The sequence below is a fragment of the Gobio gobio genome (assembly GCF_949357685.1).
Source record: "Gobio gobio genome assembly, chromosome: 19".
NCBI classification, from domain to species: Eukaryota; Metazoa; Chordata; class Actinopteri; order Cypriniformes; family Gobionidae; genus Gobio; species Gobio gobio.
Window position 1 is genome coordinate 34,414,951 of NC_137112.1, and position 20,511 is coordinate 34,435,461.

Consider the following 20,511-nt stretch of genomic DNA (forward strand, 5'->3'; position numbering starts at 1 on the left):
ATAGTATAGCCTGATACTGCCCACAACCCATTGCGAGTTGGACTAGGATTGCTAGGATTCGATTAGAACTACAAACGCGGATAAAAAGTGTTAAAAACTACAAACATGACGGATGTGGCAATACATTTGGCAATTAACTTTTAAATGCATCTTTATATTTAAATTGCAAACATGAGGAGAGCCTCTGCATTAAAGACCCACGAATGGCAGATCAACGTGCTACTACATTTCTCTCCAATACGGTAGAAATTGAATGTGGAGGATTTGAACTGTGACGATGATTGACAGGGCAGTTTAAACGTTGAAGGGATGCACGTAACTAAGCAACAGAGTCCGTTAAAGATGACGAAGTAGTATGTCCCAAAGCTTGCATACTATTCTGCTACACACTCAAGTCAAAAGTAGGCTATATGTACATTTTCTTCACAAAAAGAGTACTTTTAGGTCGTCGTATAAGTAGCTAGGCGAATTGGGACGCAGCAGTTGATCCAGAAAGTTTCTTACACAGTTTGGACGAAATGCCATATTAATGTAGCTATATTGATTCCACTATCAATAGCTATATTGATAGCCTACTATCACTAAGTAGGCTAACAAGTAGTAAATCATGGGATTTTGCCAAAGCTTTATACGGGCCAGAGCTCTGATAAGGGCAACTCGAGCAGATCGTCTTTCTACCGTTTGAGTGTCATTGTTTATAGTACAAAACACCCTGGCAAAATGACCTTCATAATATTTGGTCTCACTGACCAATTGGTAATAACGTTAGGCCTATTATAGATACAATACTATTTCACTTTAAAAAAAAGAAGAAAATCGAAAACAAAGAAAGAAACGATGACATCATTTGTGAAGGTTGAGAAACAATTTTAAGATTAAACTTGCCATCTTACTGACATGAAACTATTGCGAGGAAGACCCTGAGTGGCTTTCACGATATTTTAACAAGTTAAAACAATAAAAGAGTCTTTGTAACAACAGCATTCTGAAGAATCTCCGGTGTTACTTTCTGTCAGCAAAGTCAAACATCTAAACGATGCCGAATAATGACAAAACAATTCGCATAAACCAAGGTGAAGGTACTGTTCACGGCCTAACCTAAACTCCGTCGCGGTTCAACGCCCTTCGCACCTTGTGTCATGAAAGTACCTGAGGCAGGCAGGTGTCGCTCCCAGCCGCAGGTGAAACGACGGTCCTCAAGGTCCTTTCATTCGTTCAAGGGATGAAAAGCTGGATGAATAGTATACTTCTTCCTCAGTAATGCAGCCTCTACAATTTGTGGGCTTAAACAGAGACAGGAACTTTGTTTAAAATCAACTCGAGTGCAACCCCTCAGTTGTAGAGAGTTAAGGTGGACGCACGGTCCTAAAGAGAGTCTAGTTTCATAGAAGAGAAATAAGATAACAGAGCTGTTCAGTTTCCAGTCCTTCAACCCGGAAAAGAATTAGCATGAATAAAGGGAATTCCTTGGGAATTACCTAAAAGTTGTTACAATTACTCGTCAGTTAATTAAGGTTTGTATGTAACATTTCTTAGAGAGACTTTGTTCTAAAAGATAAGTCATTTGAAACGTTATGTGTTATTAAACCCATAAGATCTTAGCTGAACTTCAAAGTTTTACAAATGTTTAGTTTAAAGGGGTCATGAATTGAGAAATCAACTTTTCATTCAGTCTTTGATATATAAAAGTTCATTGTGATATAAGAATAGGCTATCCTGTAAGTTTCTGTGTAGTGTGGACTTTTGTGTAGTCTCATATTAGAATGATTATTATTAAAACTCTTTAGTTATCATCCTTGGCTGAAAACTTCCTTGTTAGTCAAAGAAAAGCTTTTATTGACACCAGGCCCAGCCTGATTCTGCTTTACTGTAGAAAATGCTTTACTGTAATGGGAATAGCTCTATCTGACTCAATAATGGTACTTTTCCTATTTTCTTTAAAGTGTGGTGTAAGACAGGTTGCCCCATTTCCCCATATCTTTTTCTAATAGCTACACATTTTTTTATTTTACATATTAAAGAGAGCCCTGTGAAGGGAATTTCTATTGCTGGTACGGAACTGTTTATTAGCCAACTGGCAGATGATACAACGTTGTTAGAGATGTCTCTCAGATCCCAATTGCTTTAACCTCTCTTCAGTCTCTTTCTAATGCGTCTGGCCTTTTGCTTAATATTAATAAATGCGAGTTACTCCCGATAAAGTTTTTTGCTTCATCCTTATTCCTCTATTTCTAACATTCCCATCAAAGACAGTGTCACAAAATAATAAAAGATACTTAACTAAGATGTCAGATTAATTTAAGTTCAGTTGTGGAGAAAACACAGAAAAAATGTAACCGTTGGTTGTTAAGAGATCTATCTTTGAAAGGCAGAACTCTGCTTAAAGCAGAAGGGATTTCCTGGTTATCTGCTGCTCAGTCTTTATTTGTGGATGAATCTACTTGCAAGTTGATTGATGTAATGTTGCTTAAATTTCTTTGGAAAAATAAAACTCATATTAGAAAATCAGTTATTTTGAATTAATCTTATAATAAAGGCGGCTTAAATTTAATTGATTTTGATTCTCTTAACAATACCTTAAAATTAATTGGCTTAAACGTTTCCTTCACAATCAAACTTCTATTTGGAGTATAATCCCGAGATATGTATTTGATCAATTAGGAGGTATACAGTTCCTTTTAATGTGCAATTATTCTGTTAGTAAACTTCCTGTCAAACTTTCCAATTATCATCAGCAAATGCGTATGGCTTGGAAACTTATTTACAAGCATAATTTCTCACCACACAATTTGTTTTATTTGAAACGACTGTAATATTCTACATAAGAGGCAATCTTTATTTCTTGAAAACTGGTTCACTAATGGAGTGCTGTTTATTTTTATGTTATTTGATGTTTGAATTTATTTAGTTATTCCGTTTTTTTTCAAGATATCAATTTCCAGTATCTAGTAAAGAATTTAATAGTTTTCAAGGGCATCTCTTTGGAAATCTGTATGCTGTTTAGAAACAATAATAGTGCTACAGTGATTTCTGTTTGTCCCCCTAGCCCTGAATCCACTGTGGTTGGTTATATTTGTTTCTCGGTGCATAAATCCAACTATAAAATCAGGTCATTATTTTTGGACCTTGTTACTTCAATTCCTTCCTCCATTTCTTATTGGAATAACCTTTTTGATGATATTAAGTGGTCCAAAAGGTTTTTTGTAACTTTTCTTTATCATATAGACACATTATTTTGGGGTTTTATGTCAAAGACAAGAATCTACTTAATGCAAGTTTTTGTATAAAACTTATTTTATTTATTGGAAAGTTTTATATCCATAAAACTTAAGTATGAAAAGTAAACCCCACTTTAACTTTTTCAAACAAGAATTGAAGATGTATTTCAATACAATTTCAACTTCTGTTAACAAGAAAGCAATGAAAACATCCAGAAATTTGTGCCATGTTTAATATTCTTTCTTAATATGTTTGTTTCTTATTTCTTTATTTTGGTTATATTCCCATTTTCCCCCTCTTCTTCTCTCTTCTCTATTTTTTAGGATTATTGTTTAATAGGTTTAATTAAGTTTCTTATATATTTCTTCTGTTATCTATTGAACCATAATTTCCTTTTGTTTGAAAGATTGTTTATAATTCTTGTATGTATCCTGTTTGTTAATATTGCAAAAAAAATCAATAAAAAAAATGCAGAAGATAGCAAGATATTGCGCTGTGTCTGGTTGTGGAAGAACACAGTCGCTGCATAAGCTTCCTTCGGATTCTAATATTAGGAATGTGTGGTTGAACTTTATTTTTTAAGAATATCCAGCTCACGTGGGCAAGACTTTGCATGTTTCTTCCTTCATTTTACCGCGGATTCGTTTGTAAACAAGAGACTCGATTTGCAGAAAGGATGAGATTACATGAATGAATGAAGCAACACACTTATATGAGTAAAACATTACAGATTGTTTGATATCAATTGATTATGTGTACATGCTAACTGAACATACCTTAGCACACTGTCACAGGCTGGAGAATCCTTTATTTGAGGTGTTGTTGGTTCATTATGCTGCGATTTCGTGATCAGGGCCAGGGCTCACAAAGCCCAACGTCCCGGGGCTGTGTTTTCCAGACAGGCAAAACGTAAGCCCGTCGGCAGGCCAGTGAATCTTAAATAGTGAAATAACATTCCTTTCTTGATGTGCGTTGTTCGATCTCTTAATTTGATATTTGAAGGAAAAATACAATCGCGGAAGTTTTGATCATGCTGATTTGTCTGACTCAGCAGTGAGGCTTGTGCGTGTGTGTGTGTTAGTGATGCACGGTTCGCAGTTATAGCCACCAATTGGGCGGGCCAAGTAATACAAATTCCAATTAATAGCGGGTGGATGAGAGATAAATCATTGTGTTTGTTTGATAAAGACATTTTGCAAGCCCTGTAGGCGAATCATTCCGGTTGCCGTTTTCCCACACGCTTTCAAAACAATTCCTCACGTGTAGGAGGCAAAGCTCTTTATAATATGCAAAACTGTTATCCAATCATAGCAGTGGGCGATTACTAAAAAACGAGCGTTTCAGGTGCTTGGCTCAAAACCAGGGTAGAAAATAGCCTATTACTTATTCATTATGATATTTTTAAATGTAAAAACCATGCAAACATCATAAGTTGACATAAGTTGTTAAAAAAAAAGCCAGTTCATGACCCCTTTAACAGAACTGTTTTCTATTTAATATATTTTAAAATGTAATTTATTCCTATGATGGCAAAGCTAAATAGAGTGGTGCAGGTATGACAACTTTGTAGGCCAAAACGCGTAAACAAGTTAGCATTTTAGCACTTTCGGTTCCATCGTCCCGATGTCAATGGGATTTTTGAATGAGATTTTGGTTAAATGGCTGAAATAAGGTCTGTGGTGAACACAAGATCAAGACACTATAACATTTTACATAAACTACATCAGTTTTACCCCACTCGTGATTTGTTTAAGCTCTTATGTGTAGTTACAGATAGTTGTTGCTCTCTCGAACGCGATCAGATCAGAATTTCATCGCTCAAAGCGCCAGTTTCTGCGAAACCTCTCATTAACAAAGTCAAGACATGGTGTAGGCAAAGTAAGAGATTTATTGTTGACAACTTCATTTTTATAACGGAACTTTGTGAGATCGCGATGAACTGACAAAGCAACGGCATTTTAGTGATCGTAGCGATCTTGGCTCGCTTTCGAGGCTACAGTCTATAACATTCATTGAATAAAACTATTGTTGCTAAGAGGACCGACGGCCAATTGCATGCAGCTAAGTTTCGGAAGTGACATCTAAATATAAATGCCACTCTGCACAAGACAGAAATATCCTCCTGAGACCCAGAATAGGGTTTTTGTCTGACAACACACACACAGTTTTAATTCTGGATATTCTTATGAAATATAAGACATTCTTATGAAAATATTATTACCCATTAATAAAGTATTATTACCCCAAAATCCTATTGTTTGTCTATTCATGTCTTTTAATTTTCTCAATTAATGGGTTCTGGTGTCCTCTACAGAGCAGAGGATATAACGTATAACATAGGAATAAAAAAAAAAAATAAAAAAAATTCACAAAACCTTTTTTTCTGGTTCTCAGAAAGATGACATGTTAAAATACCAGTAACGCTTTAAAGCAATGTAAAGGCAGACTAATAGACAATTTGTAGCAAAATATTTTTGAAATTCCAATTATTGGTAAATTACTTGTAAATAAATAATCATACATTTCTCGCTCTACACTGCTATGGTGGGGCCGTTGCTTAGCCTATCTGCACTTTAGAGTACCCTCAGTAATTTCAGAAGCAATTACTCCCCCTTTCACTACCCCTTTTTGATTCTGGAACTGGGTCTGGGCTGTTGGGGTCATTAAATGTCATCACGCCAAACAGGTAAACTCAGTCCGCTTTTACAGCCTCATATGCTTATAATTGTGCTCTTGTAAACTAGTCTAACTCAAACTTTCTGGGAAAATGTTTTTTTAGAAAAAAACTGAAAGAGTTGTCGGAAGCTTAGTGATACACTCTAAAAAAAAAGGTTCTATATGGCACCAGAAATGGTTCTTCGTCGTAATCATAGAGGAACCACTTTTGGTGCTATATAGCACCGTATCTTAACATGTTCTGTATATGGTAGTGGTGCTATATAGCACCTTAGTTAGCGGTGTTATATAGCACCTTAGTCAAAGAACCGGTGAAGAACCTCTGAAGAACCACTGAAGCACCAAAATTGGTGCTATATAGCACTTAAAAAGTTTCCCCTATGATTACGAGCCAAGAACCATTTTGGGTGCCATATAGAACCTTTTTTTTTAGAGTGAGTGACGTTGAAGTCGTGGAACTGTAGCGAAGTCCGTTTAGTGCCTAACTTCTGGCAATTGCATTTAGGCTTAAAAAATCATAAAAGTTGTGTTCATCTGTGGAAATTATCTTGATGGATAAAACGTGTAAGTATCCTAAACTTATGTTGATCACAGAGCTTGTTTTCTGCGATACACTCTAAAAAAAAAAAGGTTCTATATTGCACCAAAAATGGTTCTTGGCTCGTAATCATAGGGGAACCTTTTTTAGTGCTATATAGCACCAATTTTGGTGCTTCAGTGGTTCTTCAGCGGTTCTTCAGCGGTTCTTCAGAGGTTCTTCAGAGGTTCTTCAGCGGTTCTTCAGCGGTTCTTCAGCGGTTCTTCAGAGGTTCTTCAGCGGTTCTTCAGAGGTTCTTCACCGGTTCTTTGACTAAGGTGCTATATAGCACCTCTGAAGAACCGCTGAAGAACCACTGAAGCACCAAAATTGGTGCTATATAGCACTAAAAAAGGTTCCCCTATGATTACGAGCCTTTTTTTTTAGAGTGTAATCCAAAAGCCTGAAAACATTCTTTCGGGTTTTTGTCAAGGGAACCAGTGTGACGCTAACTGCCGGTTGGCCTAAGTGGCCAAAGTGACATCATACCTTCACCACTCTATTTCTAGCAACAATTACGGTCACACGATCTTTCAGAAATAATTCTTATATGCTGAATAGTTGTGTTGCTTAAATTTTTGTGGAAACTTGATACATATTTTTCAGGATTCTTTGACTCTTATATTATCTATCTATCTATCTATCTATCTATCTATCTATCTATCTATCTATCTATCTATCTATCTATCTATCTATCTATCTATCTATCTATCTATCTATCTATCTATCTATCTATCTATCTATCTATCTATCTATCTATCTATCTATCTATCTATCTATCTATCTATCTATCTATCTATCTATCTATCTATCTAATCTCACAACTTTCTAGAATAAACCTATTAATTTCTTTTAAAAAGAAGTCTATACTAAACCAAAACTTTTGAACGGTAAAACAAGTCTGACAAACAGACACACAAGTATACCTCAAATATATGTATGTAGTGTTTTTATTTCTCTATACAGATTGTGTCAACGACACATGGTATATATCTATAAACAAATGTTTCTCAAAAGTACATTTTCACTAATGCCACAAGGTAAAGTGATATCAAAATGATTTGTGATAGCAAAACCAACCTTAAAAATGCACCCGCAACTGCTATATTCTTGAGATGTGCATCTGCTGGTATGATCTGTGACCAGTGTCTATCAATAGACATTTTGAGTCAAACCAAGCAGGAAATCTGTTTTTCCAAGCATGAAATTGGCATTTCTAACTGATTTGTAAAAGATCTGAAAATAATAATTGGTTGAATTTGTGAAACGCACTCATTAGTAATGTTATCTAACCTCTGTCGACCCACATGACAGAGGCTGTTTGCATCAATGCCCAATGCTGTTGCACGCTGAGCTGCAAAAAAGCTGGTTTTGCTCTTTGGAAAACACAGCTGTAGAATGTGCAGTGCATGTGCGGCATTTGCTTGTAGATTGTATACTGCATTTTATACTTTCCATACATTCATCTGAGAGCCCTGCTCATGACAAAGAATGATTTTCTCACTCCCTTAAAGCAGGGCTTTTCAAACTTTTAGATGCCACAGACCCCCAAATATATGAACATCCTCGTGTGAGGGACCCCCATCCTGAAATTAGAAAGACATCCGTCTTTTATAAACACCCAATATATACACTCACCTAAAGGATTATTAGGAACACCATACTAATACTGTGTTTGACCCCCTTTCACGTTCAGAACTGCCTTAATTCTACGTGGCATTGATTCAACAAGGTGCTGAAAGCATTCTTTAGAAATGTTGGCCCATATTGATAGCATCTTGCAGTTGATGGAGATTTGTGGGATGCACATCCAGGGCACGAAGCTCCCATTCCACCACATCCCAAAGATGCTCTTTTGGGTTGAGATCTGGTGACTGTGGGGGCCATTTTAGTACAGTGAACTCATTGTCATGTTCAAGAAACCAATTTGAAATGATTCAAGCTTTGTGACATGGTGCATTATCCTGCTGGAAGTAGCCATCAGAGGATGGGTACATGGTGTTCATAAAGGGATGGACATGGTCAGAAACAATGCTCAGGTAGGCCGTGGCATTTAAATGATGCCCAATTGGCACTAAGGGGCCTAAAGTGTGCCAAGAAAACATCCCCCACACCATTACACCACCACCACCAGCCTGCACAGTGGTAACAAGGCATGATGGATCCATGTTCTAATTCTGTTTACGCCAAATTCTGACACAACAATCTGAATGTCTCAACAGAAATCGAGACTCATCAGACCAGGCAACATTTTTCCAGTCTTCAACTGTCCAATTTTGGTGGGCTTGTGCAAATTGTAGCCTCTTTTTTTATATTTGTAGTGGAGATGAGTGGTACCCGGTGGGGTCTTCTACTGTTGTAGCCCATCCGCCTCAAGGTTGTGCGTGTTGTGGCTTCACAAATGCTTTGCTGCATACCTCGGTTGTAACGAGTGGTTATTTCAGTCAAAGTTGCTCTTCTATCAGCTTGAATCAGTCGGCCCATTCTCCTCTGACCTCTAGCATCAACAAGGCATTTTCACCCACAGGACTGCCGCATACTGGATGGATGTTTTTCCCTTTTCACACCATTCTTTGTAAACCCTAGAAATGGTTGTGCGTGAAAATCCCAGTAACTGAGCAGATTGTGAAATACTCAGACCGGCCCGTCTGGCACCAACAACAATGCCACGCTCAAAATTGCTTAAATCCCCTTTCTTTCCCATTCTGACATTCAGTTTGGAGTTCAGGAGATTGTCTTGACCAGGACCACACCCCTAAATGCATTGAAGCAACTGCCATGTGATTGGTTGATTAGATAATTGCATTAATGACAAATTGAACAGGTGTTCCTAATAATCCTTTAGGTGAGTGCATATATATTCGTATTAATCGTATTTTTTTTTACATATTATATGTTAATTTAACATTTAATCACTTATTTATTTTAATCAAATTCATTTTCCACATGAAATCTAATTTATTTATTTACTCAATTTTATACTTACTTTTCTCTACACTTTCAAGCAGATTTATAAATAAGAAATTAATAACATTTATAAATAATAAATTAAGCAAATGTATGTATTTACTTATTTATTTTTGTGCATGTTATATATGTTTATTTAACATTAAATCACTTATTTATTCATTTTAATCTTATTTTTTTATTTACATTTTTTCATGGTTTTTCTCTAGACTTTTCCACGGACCCCGTCACTCCTTTGCAGCCCCCCTGGGGGTCCCCGGACCCCAGTTTGAAAACCCCTGCCTTAAAGAGATGATTAAAGGCTTTCCAATCAGATACCTCCTGCATTTCCTTATTGTGCATGATAGTCACTATACAATGCATTTATATATATATATATATTCCATTGAACAAACTGAATTGCATGCATGGTGAGACAGAGACGTTAAAAATCACAACAGGGAATAAGAGAGATTTCTTCCATTCCCCTTATTTTAATTAAACTGGAGTGATCCTTATGAGACTAATCTATTACCCACACAACATTGCTACTAAAGTGGCTCTTGCTTTTTAATTTCGTATGCAAATGAGACTTTGAAAACACAAACATCTTAGCAGATGTCAACAGATGTCCTAAAACAAAGAAAAGATATTGCTGAGGCATTCATGGGGTTTTCATAATGTATTCACAGCGCTATTCCCCATTCCTCATACGTTTTCCGTAACGTTAAACAAGCACAGTGTTGTGATGACCTTGATGGAGGGAATGGGCATCTGAACATGTGGTCCTGATTTCAGCTGCATACCTACAGTTCTGACTGGAATTTACAGGAATCAGGATAAGTTAATCTAAGTATTATGTTAGTTACAAAATATTGCATTTTTTTTAATGCAGCCTTTTTATAAAATGTTTAATTAAGTGCTTTGTTGTGATTTGTTGCCAATACAAAATTCTCGGCAAAAAAAAAGTGCAAATGGTCAATTTTCAAATCTCTTTTACAAACAATTGAGCTCATTTGGTCCATTTAGAGGTTAGGGAAGGCTCCTAGTTCATCCAAGGTAAACATAGAGTGTTGGCCTCAGACATTAGTGATCTCTATGCTCGAGTAACCGTGCATGGGACTGCCCTTGGTCCTTTGCAGGATCTTGATGCGATCTTCTCTGGGTGGGGATCCACAGCCGCCTTGAAAAGTCAAGTCCCTCCCAACAGCGACCAGTGGATTGAATCTCAAAGGGCTCTGAGGAATGACAGAAAGGTTATTTATCCTTTTACAGATTATTAACAATAACATAGGCGCGCAAAGTCCACTTGTCTTAATTTTGACAAACTGTTCCGTGTCAATAACAGGGCAGCCCATACCTTGCCAACTTTTTGCCTGGGAGAAAATCCTTCCTCAGTTTTGCGGCAGTTTGAGGCAGGTGAATGTGTAGGAGTCCCCTCTTTCCTGTAGTCCTGAGCCTGGTTAGTTCTGTAAGACAGAAATACTACTCAATAACTACTCAGTTCTTAAAATCAATACAGTTAAGGCCAATTTATACTTCTGCGTCGAGTGCACTACTGATTTACTACTTTACTGATTTAATTAAATAAAAGTATAATATAAATGAAATCCAATTTAATGGGGGTTAATCAATAGGCCCTACATAGCCTACTGCAATTAATTCAAGTAAGGCATTCTTTTTTTTTCAGCTAAAAAATAAAAATCATTTTTAAGTGCTACAAAACTTGGAGCAATTTTACCACATCAACATCTGTGTAAATAAACCTACCTATCATTAAAATATTGTTGCACAAAAATTCTAATTATGTTTCTGAGATTCAATATAGGCTATTTTGTAAGGCTTTTAAAGGGCTAGTTCACCCAAAAATGAAAATAATGTTATTTATTACTCACCCTCATGCCGTTCCACACCCGTAAGACCTCAAAGAACTCGGAACACAAATGAAGATATTTGTGTTGAAATCCGATGGCTCAGTGAGGCCTGCATAGCCAGCAATGACATTTCCTCTCTCAAGATCCATTAATATACAAAATCATATTTAAATCAGTCCATGTGAGTACAGTGGTTCAATATTAATATTATAAAACGACGAGAATATTTTTGGTGAAGCTTCGGAGCGTTATGAATCAGCTTGAATCATGATTCGGATCGCGTGTCAAACCGCCAAACTGCTGAAATCACGTGACTTTGGCGCTCCAAGCCGCTGATTCATAACGCTCTGCAGCTTCATGAAGCTGTGTTTTGAAATAGGCCATCACTATAGAAGTAGTCATTTAGTTTTTTTGGCGCACCAAAATATTCTCTTCGCTTTATAATATTAATATTGAACCACTGTACTCACATGAACTGATTTAAATGTGTTTTTAGTATCTTTTTTTAGATCTTGAGAGAGGAAATGTCATTGCTGGCTATTCAGGTCTCACTGAGCTCTCGGATTTCAACAAAAATCTTAATTTGTGTTCCGAAGATGAACGGAGGTCTTATGGGTGTGGAACGGCATGAGGGTGAGTAATACATGACATTATTTTCATTTTTGGGTGAACTAACACGAGAAATGTGAAAGTAGCGCCGGCCTTTTTCGGATGAGCGGACTGATACACATGGACGACGGCGACCGCTGGATGGCGCGAGCCACGCGACTGAAACATAAACCCGCTGCCCTATTCGGACGATAATTCACGAGTTCACACTTACATATAATTTTATAGAGAGTAAATTAAATGCGTATTTGGCGTGCTCTCCGGGGGGAGGGCTTCGAGCTCTCAATTTGGCCCAAACCCAGAGTACCCCCGGGTATGTAAGTTAAGTGGTTAGAATTAAAAGCGTGGAGAAGGGGTGGTGGAGGGATGCTGTGATAACTGTCAACAAACGGAGGTAGGACTGCTGCGTATATATACCTCTTCTTGTGTCAATTATCTGAACATGCTCCTCCCTATCCTTGTTAATAAAACATCATTTGTTTTTCTCATGAGGTATTTTCATCATTGACAGGGGCTAGTCAGTGATTTTATTGCCGTCCCAATCCAGAATGCCAGTGTTTTTCTCCCACCCCCCGCGTAAAACCGGCCGAATTACCTACTGTTTTTTGACAAACACGTCGTGTGGTAATTTACTTGCCGTCCGAATCCACATCTCTGAGTTTTCAAGAATATATAACTTATATATGTTAAAATAACCAAGCAGCATTATGTTAGTTTACCTCGTATATGCCTAAATGCTGTATTAACTTCTTTCCGCTCATTTCCATGTGGAATAAAATTACATCCTTTATTTTGAGATAAAATACATGACAGAAAACCTAATATAATGTGCGTCTATACATCTTTATAATTCTAAATAGATTTAAATAATTCAATAATAATTAGGATATTATTTTCTTATTATTAAATTAAATATGTTATTAATATATATTTTATTATTATCCCAAGCATATGACATTTTATTTACAGCATACAATCATTTTATTGACCTTGTGAGCAGGGCGTTCCCAGGTGCGCAGGATCACAAAACTCACTCCACCGTGAATAAATCACCATCCGAATGCAGGAGTTTTATCACTGAGGTGGCATGCAATTTTATTTTTACGGACTTCCATGTAAGAAACAATTACCGTCCGAATAGGGCTATAGATTGTATTAAAAAAGACTGAAACATTAGAATCGCCGGGTAAATTGCTTTAGAATTTAATATTTCCTCATTCAAAGAGATAGGCAAGTGAAATAGCTGCCCTAGAGGCGTTTTAAAAATGCCTGCCCACCCAAGTGAAATGACTTTCCTAAAAGGGACTTTGTCTTAATCCATTATTTTTCACGGAAGAGAATGTGTCTGGCTTTCAGTGTCATCCGCTTCCAGTTATTTTTAGAGGTATAAAAGAGCTTACTTCCGCAATTTGAAAAATAAGGTGGATACCAAGGATTTTAAAAGCTAGTTTGAAGGTTGACGACAAGTTCTCTAATAACTATCAATTGCAACAGTGTGTCATATGCTACTATAAAATGACTATACTGAAATGAAGCTGCACACACCTTGCGGGGTTGAGAAGCACTTTCATTTCCTCGTATAGATGACGATGGATCATGTGTTTATTGTTAGGGATGTCAAGAGCCTTGGCCATGCTGTCCGCACTGAAGGTCGGATCTAGAACCATCACAGCTCCATGGATGCCACTGTTCTGAAGGCCCTCGGCATACTCCTGCGTAAAGGACAACATTGAACAGGTTGGACATTATTTGAGTATGTCATCAATTAAATGATACTTTATCTCAGATTTTTGAGCCATTTTTGCAATCATGGCATTTATAAATTATGCATGGTTTAAGTATCCAAATACTTTTGGGGCCGATGTATATTCCCCACTGTTCAAAAGTTTGGGTAATGTTTTTATTATTATGTATTTATTATTTTTTTAATGACTTTTATTCAGCAAGAATATATTAAATCGATTAATATACATACATTTTTTTATTTCAAATAAATGCTGTTCTTCTGAACTCTTCTATTTATCAAAAAATAACAAAACATTATGCAGCACAACTACAACTGTTGCCTACTGTTTAATCAAATATAGGCTATGGAGCGTTGATGAGCATAAGAGACATTCAAAAAGTAAATCTTGCCAACCTTAAACTTTAAAAATGTTTAGGTCTTACCCACCTTAAGATCAATGTCTCTGATCCATTTAATGACACGATGGCTGGTCCAGACCACCGGATCCAGATCTCGATTCTCACACTGAGCACGACGTGCCTGTATAGTCTGCAGAGATGTTATAATACCACAAACTGATCAGTGTATTTTACAATATCACCAACAATACTTTCATATTTTCAGAGTGAATGCGAGTACACAACAGTTCTTGCCTCTTTGTCGAAATTGAGCATTTGCAGAAGCTGAATGGCTGATAGGATGCTGGTAACATGAAACTTGTTGGTGATGTTGAAGACGGTCTCCAGGTCTCTTCGTGTGATAGAGTTCAGTACTCTGCCATCCACTAACTGGTTGTGGAAGACCTGCGAGTACTGGGGAAGCCCGACGTCACCCAGCCAGGCCTTAGACACCCAGTGATGATCCATATCAGCAGCTTTGGAAAGTCTGAGTGACAAAAGACAAAAATGAAACACAAAACCAATGCCAGTGCACACATCTGTGCGTACTCTAAGCAAGTGTGGCCGCTCACCCTCGTCCGTTCTCTGCTTCTCGGTAGTCCTCAATAGCTAGACGCAGCTTCCTGCGGTGCATGGGGCTGTTGATTCCCAACCCCAGCTCCAGATCCTCATCGGTCAACCCCAAAAGCACCTGCAACAGGAAGCAGCTCAATGTGACATCATCACCCCACTGGTGTCACTAGGTCTTCCGGTTTAACAGAGTAATCATTAACTAGATTCGTGTCAAAGCACATTGGAAGCGTCAGGGAAGTAAATATTTGTTGGACGGTTGGATAAAGTACTAATCAGCAGCCACAGAGATGAAAATTGTATGACTTAATTAAAGAGAGGATTATAAATAGCTTATTTGTGGTATTTATTTGCATTTTTGCTTATAAAAAGGGCTAAAAATGCACATGGTAAGAACAGGAAAGCATTTACCTTCCCACTCTTGACATTCTCAGAGCAGGCGCGCATGTACATGGGCATTGCCATGACAACCTCCAGCCAGGCCTGCACAGTGACCGCCCTCCACAGAGAAATGGGCTTGCTGCGTGTAAGCTCCGCCTGCTGCAGCCGCTCCAGCTGCTCCTCGCCATCTGATAGGCTGGGATGGGTCTGGCTGGAGAGGCTGTCTGAGTCTGGATTGGTCAGGAGGGGCAGGAATAGGAGGGGGGGCAAATTTAAGGGGTTCAGAGGGGTTGAGAGTAAAACAAAAATGCCTTATCCATTTTGCACATACAAGCTTTTTTTTTATTGCTGTCAGGAAAAGCACCCACCTCCATATCCTCCTGTTTAATTTCAGTATTTTCTGCTCTTAAAAAGATGACTTATTGCTTTCTAGCAAGAACCGACAGCCACGATTAGGCCTGCGGTCAACATCGACAGGCCTTATCTATCCTCATATAACCCACACACCCTCTGAAACAAAACCCCTTTAACCACCCCAGACTTTCACTACAAAACCACTTAACTTCCTTCCCCTTCCTGTGTGAAACTAACATTGAATTTACTCGTTTTTTTATGCTAATCAACTGACGAGAATGTTTTACACCATTGTTTACTATAACGCAAATATAAGTAGCCTACATTGATGTAACAGGCCTTTTTGTTTTATAGTGCATTGACCACAAATTAAAAACATGCCCCCCCCCCATTATTATAAATATAAACATAATTCATGCGTTACCTTGTCATTTCTTTGATATTTCTGAAATTGGTCACACTTTATATAAGGTGTTATATTAGGTGCTTTAACTACTATGTACTTACATTAAAAATGGTTGTGTTAATGTTGTTTTACAAAATACTTGCTGCTATTGAGGTGGGATATGGGTAAGGTTAAGCACAGGTTTTGTGGTATGGGTTACAGTGTAAGGGAAGTGTAAATAGTGTAATTGTATGTGTAATTACAGAAAATATTTTGATTACACTTTATTTTAAAGTGTCATTGTTACAGTGTAATTATATATTTAAGTACTGAATAATATTAATTAACAACATGCACTTACTATAGGGTTATGGTAGGATTGGGTTTGGTTGAGGGTTAGTTGCATGTAATTATGCATCATTTACTGTTATTACTACAGTAAGTACATGTAACAAGGACACTGTAAAATAAAGTGTTACTGGTATTTTTAAAATGTAACTAATGTAAAACAAATATATATTCACACTATAAGTGCATTGTATCAATTGGTTAATTTAAATGTCAGTAAATGTAGTTAAAAACGCTTGCTATAAAGTGGGACCGTGAAATTTACTACTAATTTCTTTGAGAGAAAAATCTTGCAAAGTAAATCTTTTCAGTATAGACTATTTGATTAATCATATTGATTAAACTCATACTGAGTTCTTTATATTATGTTGTAATTTATGTTCTTTTAGACGTTTCATTAAACCACCAAAAGTCACCAGATTTTATTAATGCCATATAAACCACATTCATGTCTATACCAGCAGGTGGCGCCATTTAAACTCTAACTGAGCTCATACTGCTGCAGTGATGTCATCTTAAAGAGCTTGACTTTCAGCTGAATCTGAATTAATTAGATATAGCTAATTATGTACATTATTTGGTTTCTCATATAGCCCTTCTAACTCTGACAGGTAAAACAAGATTGAAATCACCCCGAGGGTTCAGACTGAATCATCCTTCTCTTAAGGCTTCATCAGATTTTAATTAGCTGAAAAAATTACCTCTATAAAACTCATTATCTGATGGGCATTGGGGCAGAGGACACCTTTTTTCGAATCTTTAGAGGAAATAGGCACTCGTCTAAGCAAAGACAGAACCTTGACCTTGTTCGAGACATCTGAGAGCATCCGCTGGCTTATGGAAAAATGGATTTTAATGGAGATCGCAATCTGTTTCCATTTCAAGTAATGAGAAGGAAAAACCCAATTGCTCTGAATTTACTGTAGCATGCTCTCCATCATCCTTCATGAGGCTGTGAATAGAAAACTCAAGTAGGCCTATGTAATGTACTTTTATGATATATAATATAATAATAAATATAATCCCTAATACATGTGTAGCATTTTTAAATAAAGCCTTAAACTAAATGAAATAAAAATCGGTTGGTAGGTAGTCATGAGATGATGTTTTGGGTAGAGGTACACATGACCGTGCTCATGTTTTGGATAACGGTGTACATGATAGACTTGTTCCAGTTGACATTTGTATGAGTTATGAATGTAGTGAGTTTGGGGCATTCTCATCCACTGAGGTAAGACAATGTTAGGACACGTGTTAACACAGATGGTGGGTAATTACAAATGAAGAGTAGAACGGGTCGCCCCAAACCATGGCAACCCCAGAACAAGAGGGTTAAGAGGAAACCATTATGACAACTTGCACACAAACACACACACAGGGTCAAGAAGAAAGGCACATGGATGTTGGGTTATGTGTTTTTATTTTAAAATAAGTTTTATTTTAATTGTTTCTTTTTTCTTTTTAAATCTCCAGAATGTTAAAACCTTCTCATCGGTCTGTCTGTAAATTCAAAGATAGTCTGGTTTCATTGAAATGACCTCTTTCCTAATCTTTAAATAAATTCTTTAATAGACTTAATCTTATATCTGACATAATCTACTTTACAAACCTTACAACATAAAATCATTAGAGTGACATGAGGAATGAAGTTTCAGTTTAATTTAAAAGATCAAAACAAAAAAGGAAAAAGAAAGAAATCAGTGCCACCAAGATGCAAAGGAAAGCTTGAAACGGAAAGAAATATGCGATATGTCAGCATGACATCATTGGGTTCAACATTAATGGAAAAGAATGTTATGGAAGCAGGGTGTGTTATGAGTTCTTACAGACATTCTATTTGTACACTTGATAGAGCAGAGAAAATATTCCTATGTATTTTCTTGTGTTCTGCAAGCTGCACTATACCCTTTGGCACTTTATTGATTCCAGATTTGTGTGTAAATAGTGGAAACAAACTTTCCCGATATCACTTCAAAATCAAACAAAGTTCCTCGTAGGTTATAAAATGTGAGATATTTTAATATGGAAACAGTCTAATAAATAATGCTACATGTCTTTTAGCATAAAAGGGGCAGGTGATCTGAGAAGCATCCAACCACGCAAAAATAGCTTGACAAGGCCAGTCTGATGTAACTTCAGTCGGATTATAACTGAATTACTCCATCCTTTTGCAATATATCATCCTAATGGAACTAAACTGCCTAAAATACTACTAATTTAGTCTTTTCCCAGACAATAAAGTATAGATTTTGGGAGGTTTTCATTTCACATTTGTCAAGATTAAAAAAGATCCTCGGTGCACCCATTAAGAGGATATAATGCATAATAAAATATTAGCTTTCAAATGATCTTTATCTCGGGTTGGCAGCTGTCTGAGTGTAACTCTGAGGTAAACGCACAAAATTCACCTATTAATGCGCGGTCACATTTACCGTTGCACTGCTAAATTTTGCGGGCAAAAATCTACTCATTTCATGTGAGGGCTAAAAACTCAATGCAGATTTTGCTAGCGCTCAAGTTGGTCGTGCGAATTCGCCGTGTAGAAATCTGTGTGAACTGTGCTTCATACATCGCTACTGACGATGGACAATAGACCTTTTTGCCCGCAAAATCTCGGAGATTTTGCTAATATGACCGCAGCTTTACGCAGATGTTCCTTAGCGATTAGATTACTGAGGTGAACAGCTAAGGCAAACATTTAGAAAACCATCTTATCTGGATAACTGAGTAGATCCTGACATTAAAAGTGCACTCAGTAATTTTTCATTAATGTTGCGCTGACTGCCATCTTGGACTTGAGGCCTTTTCACATTGATTACTATAAAAAACTTTAACAATAAATATAGCGTCCACACCGTTCTGCGTTACATGCGCTGCAGTTCTGTAGTCTGCTGCTTTAAATGCTCGTGCTCCTTTTCTGATTGGCTGTCAATGTTTTTAATCATTCATCAGTTGTGTTTCCAATTATATTGTTTGTCCGTGTCGTTATCGTTATAGTTGGTGTGGAGTTTTTCTTTTACATTTAGAATGATGTGAATGGGCCTTTATACTGACACCTAGTGGCTTGGACACAAAGTTTACAGATACCATGTAGAATGTCATATTTTCAGTCAGCCAAGAGAGTGAAGAATCCAATAATAGTAATATTACAGGTCTCAACATGGCCGCCTCATGCAGTGAGCCACTATCTCATCTCGTGTGATCGTGTCATGTTAAATTTAAAAAAATTGAATGATGGGAAAAATGACAGAGTGCACCTTTAAATCTTTCAGATGGAGCTCACGCTATGGTGTGTGTGAAGACAGCCTGGAGCTCTGGGTTCATGGTAAAAGCAGTCATGAAAAAGAAGCATTCCACATGAAGACATCAGCAAACACAAGGTGCACAAGAGTTCCTATTTACAAATGCTCAGCAGTAATTCAAGTTTCCAGTTTATAAAAAAAGAGACATATATTACCACAAATAAAGCATAATAACAGCATAAACATATACACACGCAAATGATCCCATGTATATATTTATATGAATGTAAACATATGTACATATGCATACATATATAAATATATATTTCATTTACATAGATGTTTTTAAGTGTCGTTATGTACATTTCAAGGAGGCAGCAGTTCTTCCTCTTTCCTGTATTTTTCACGGGGAATACATTTGAAGGCACACACAAACGCTTATGCACGCTCGCACACACACATTAACTCATACATATCCAGGCGTACGTCCACACACTCTCCTAAATGCACACGCAATAGCACTAATCACCAGTCAGCATCCTCCTCTATATAGTAATCAGGGGTGGAAGTACCATCAAACAGGCCCGGATCCAAGGACTTGCGTTGAGATTTTCCCCGGGCAAACACTCTCGAAAGTGAGCCGAGACTCATCTTCTCCTTCTTCTTCTTACGCTTCTGGTCCTCGAGGTCCTCCATGGACTGAAGCAAGAACAAGAAAAGGCAGAAACAGAGACAGCGAGAGAGGAAGGAGAAGAGAGAATAGGAAAGTAATGGTGGACATATGGGGGCAGGTCAGTCATGTGGTTTCATCAGGAATCTCAGGAAAATCTGCCCTCTCTCATCAGCACTGCTTCAGGGGTCCACACGCTAAATTAGGTTGATTTGCGTTCTCTCAACTTGGATTGTGAGATTATACACATTTACCAAATACTAAAGTTGTTGCATTTTAAAGGTTCCGTTTTTCCTGTTTTTTTTGAAGCTTTGATTGTGTTTACAGTGTGCAATATAACATGTGTTCATGTTTCGCGTGTAAAAAAACAGTATTTTTCACACAATTTACTTATCTGTATACCGCTGTTTTCACTGTCCTAAAAACGGCTCGAGGATTTCCTTATTCTATGAAGTACCTCCTTCAGAAATACGTAACGAGTTCTGATTGTGCCAGCGGTTCCCGTGTTGTGATTCGACAGCAGCTTAGCGCATGTT

The 20,511-nt window shown here is 37.3% G+C and overlaps 1 protein-coding gene across 6 annotated transcripts in view; it reads right to left on the reverse strand.

The window, feature by feature from the left end:
* Positions 1–8,795: 8,795 nt before the first annotated feature.
* The window catches only part of kaznb (kazrin, periplakin interacting protein b), a 209,513-nt gene continuing 197,797 nt past the window's right edge, over positions 8,796–20,511 (reverse strand). For 3 of the 6 annotated variants that reach the window (XM_079843827.1, XM_079843828.1, XM_079843829.1), the window contains 8 exons: positions 19,878–20,004; positions 15,007–15,206; positions 14,598–14,716; positions 14,281–14,512; positions 14,075–14,176; positions 13,447–13,613; positions 10,779–10,887; positions 8,796–10,656 (listed from right to left, as the gene is read on the reverse strand). In XM_079843827.1, the coding sequence (XP_079699953.1) occupies positions 10,498–10,656; positions 10,779–10,887; positions 13,447–13,613; positions 14,075–14,176; positions 14,281–14,512; positions 14,598–14,716; positions 15,007–15,206; positions 19,878–20,004 (1,215 nt within the window). In that variant the 3' untranslated portion in view covers positions 8,796–10,497. Of the gene's footprint in view, positions 10,657–10,778; positions 10,888–13,446; positions 13,614–14,074; positions 14,177–14,280; positions 14,513–14,597; positions 14,717–15,006; positions 15,207–17,468; positions 20,005–20,511 lie in introns of those variants that run through there. The other 3 variants (XM_079843830.1, XM_079843831.1, XR_013818509.1) reach the window with 2 other exon arrangements.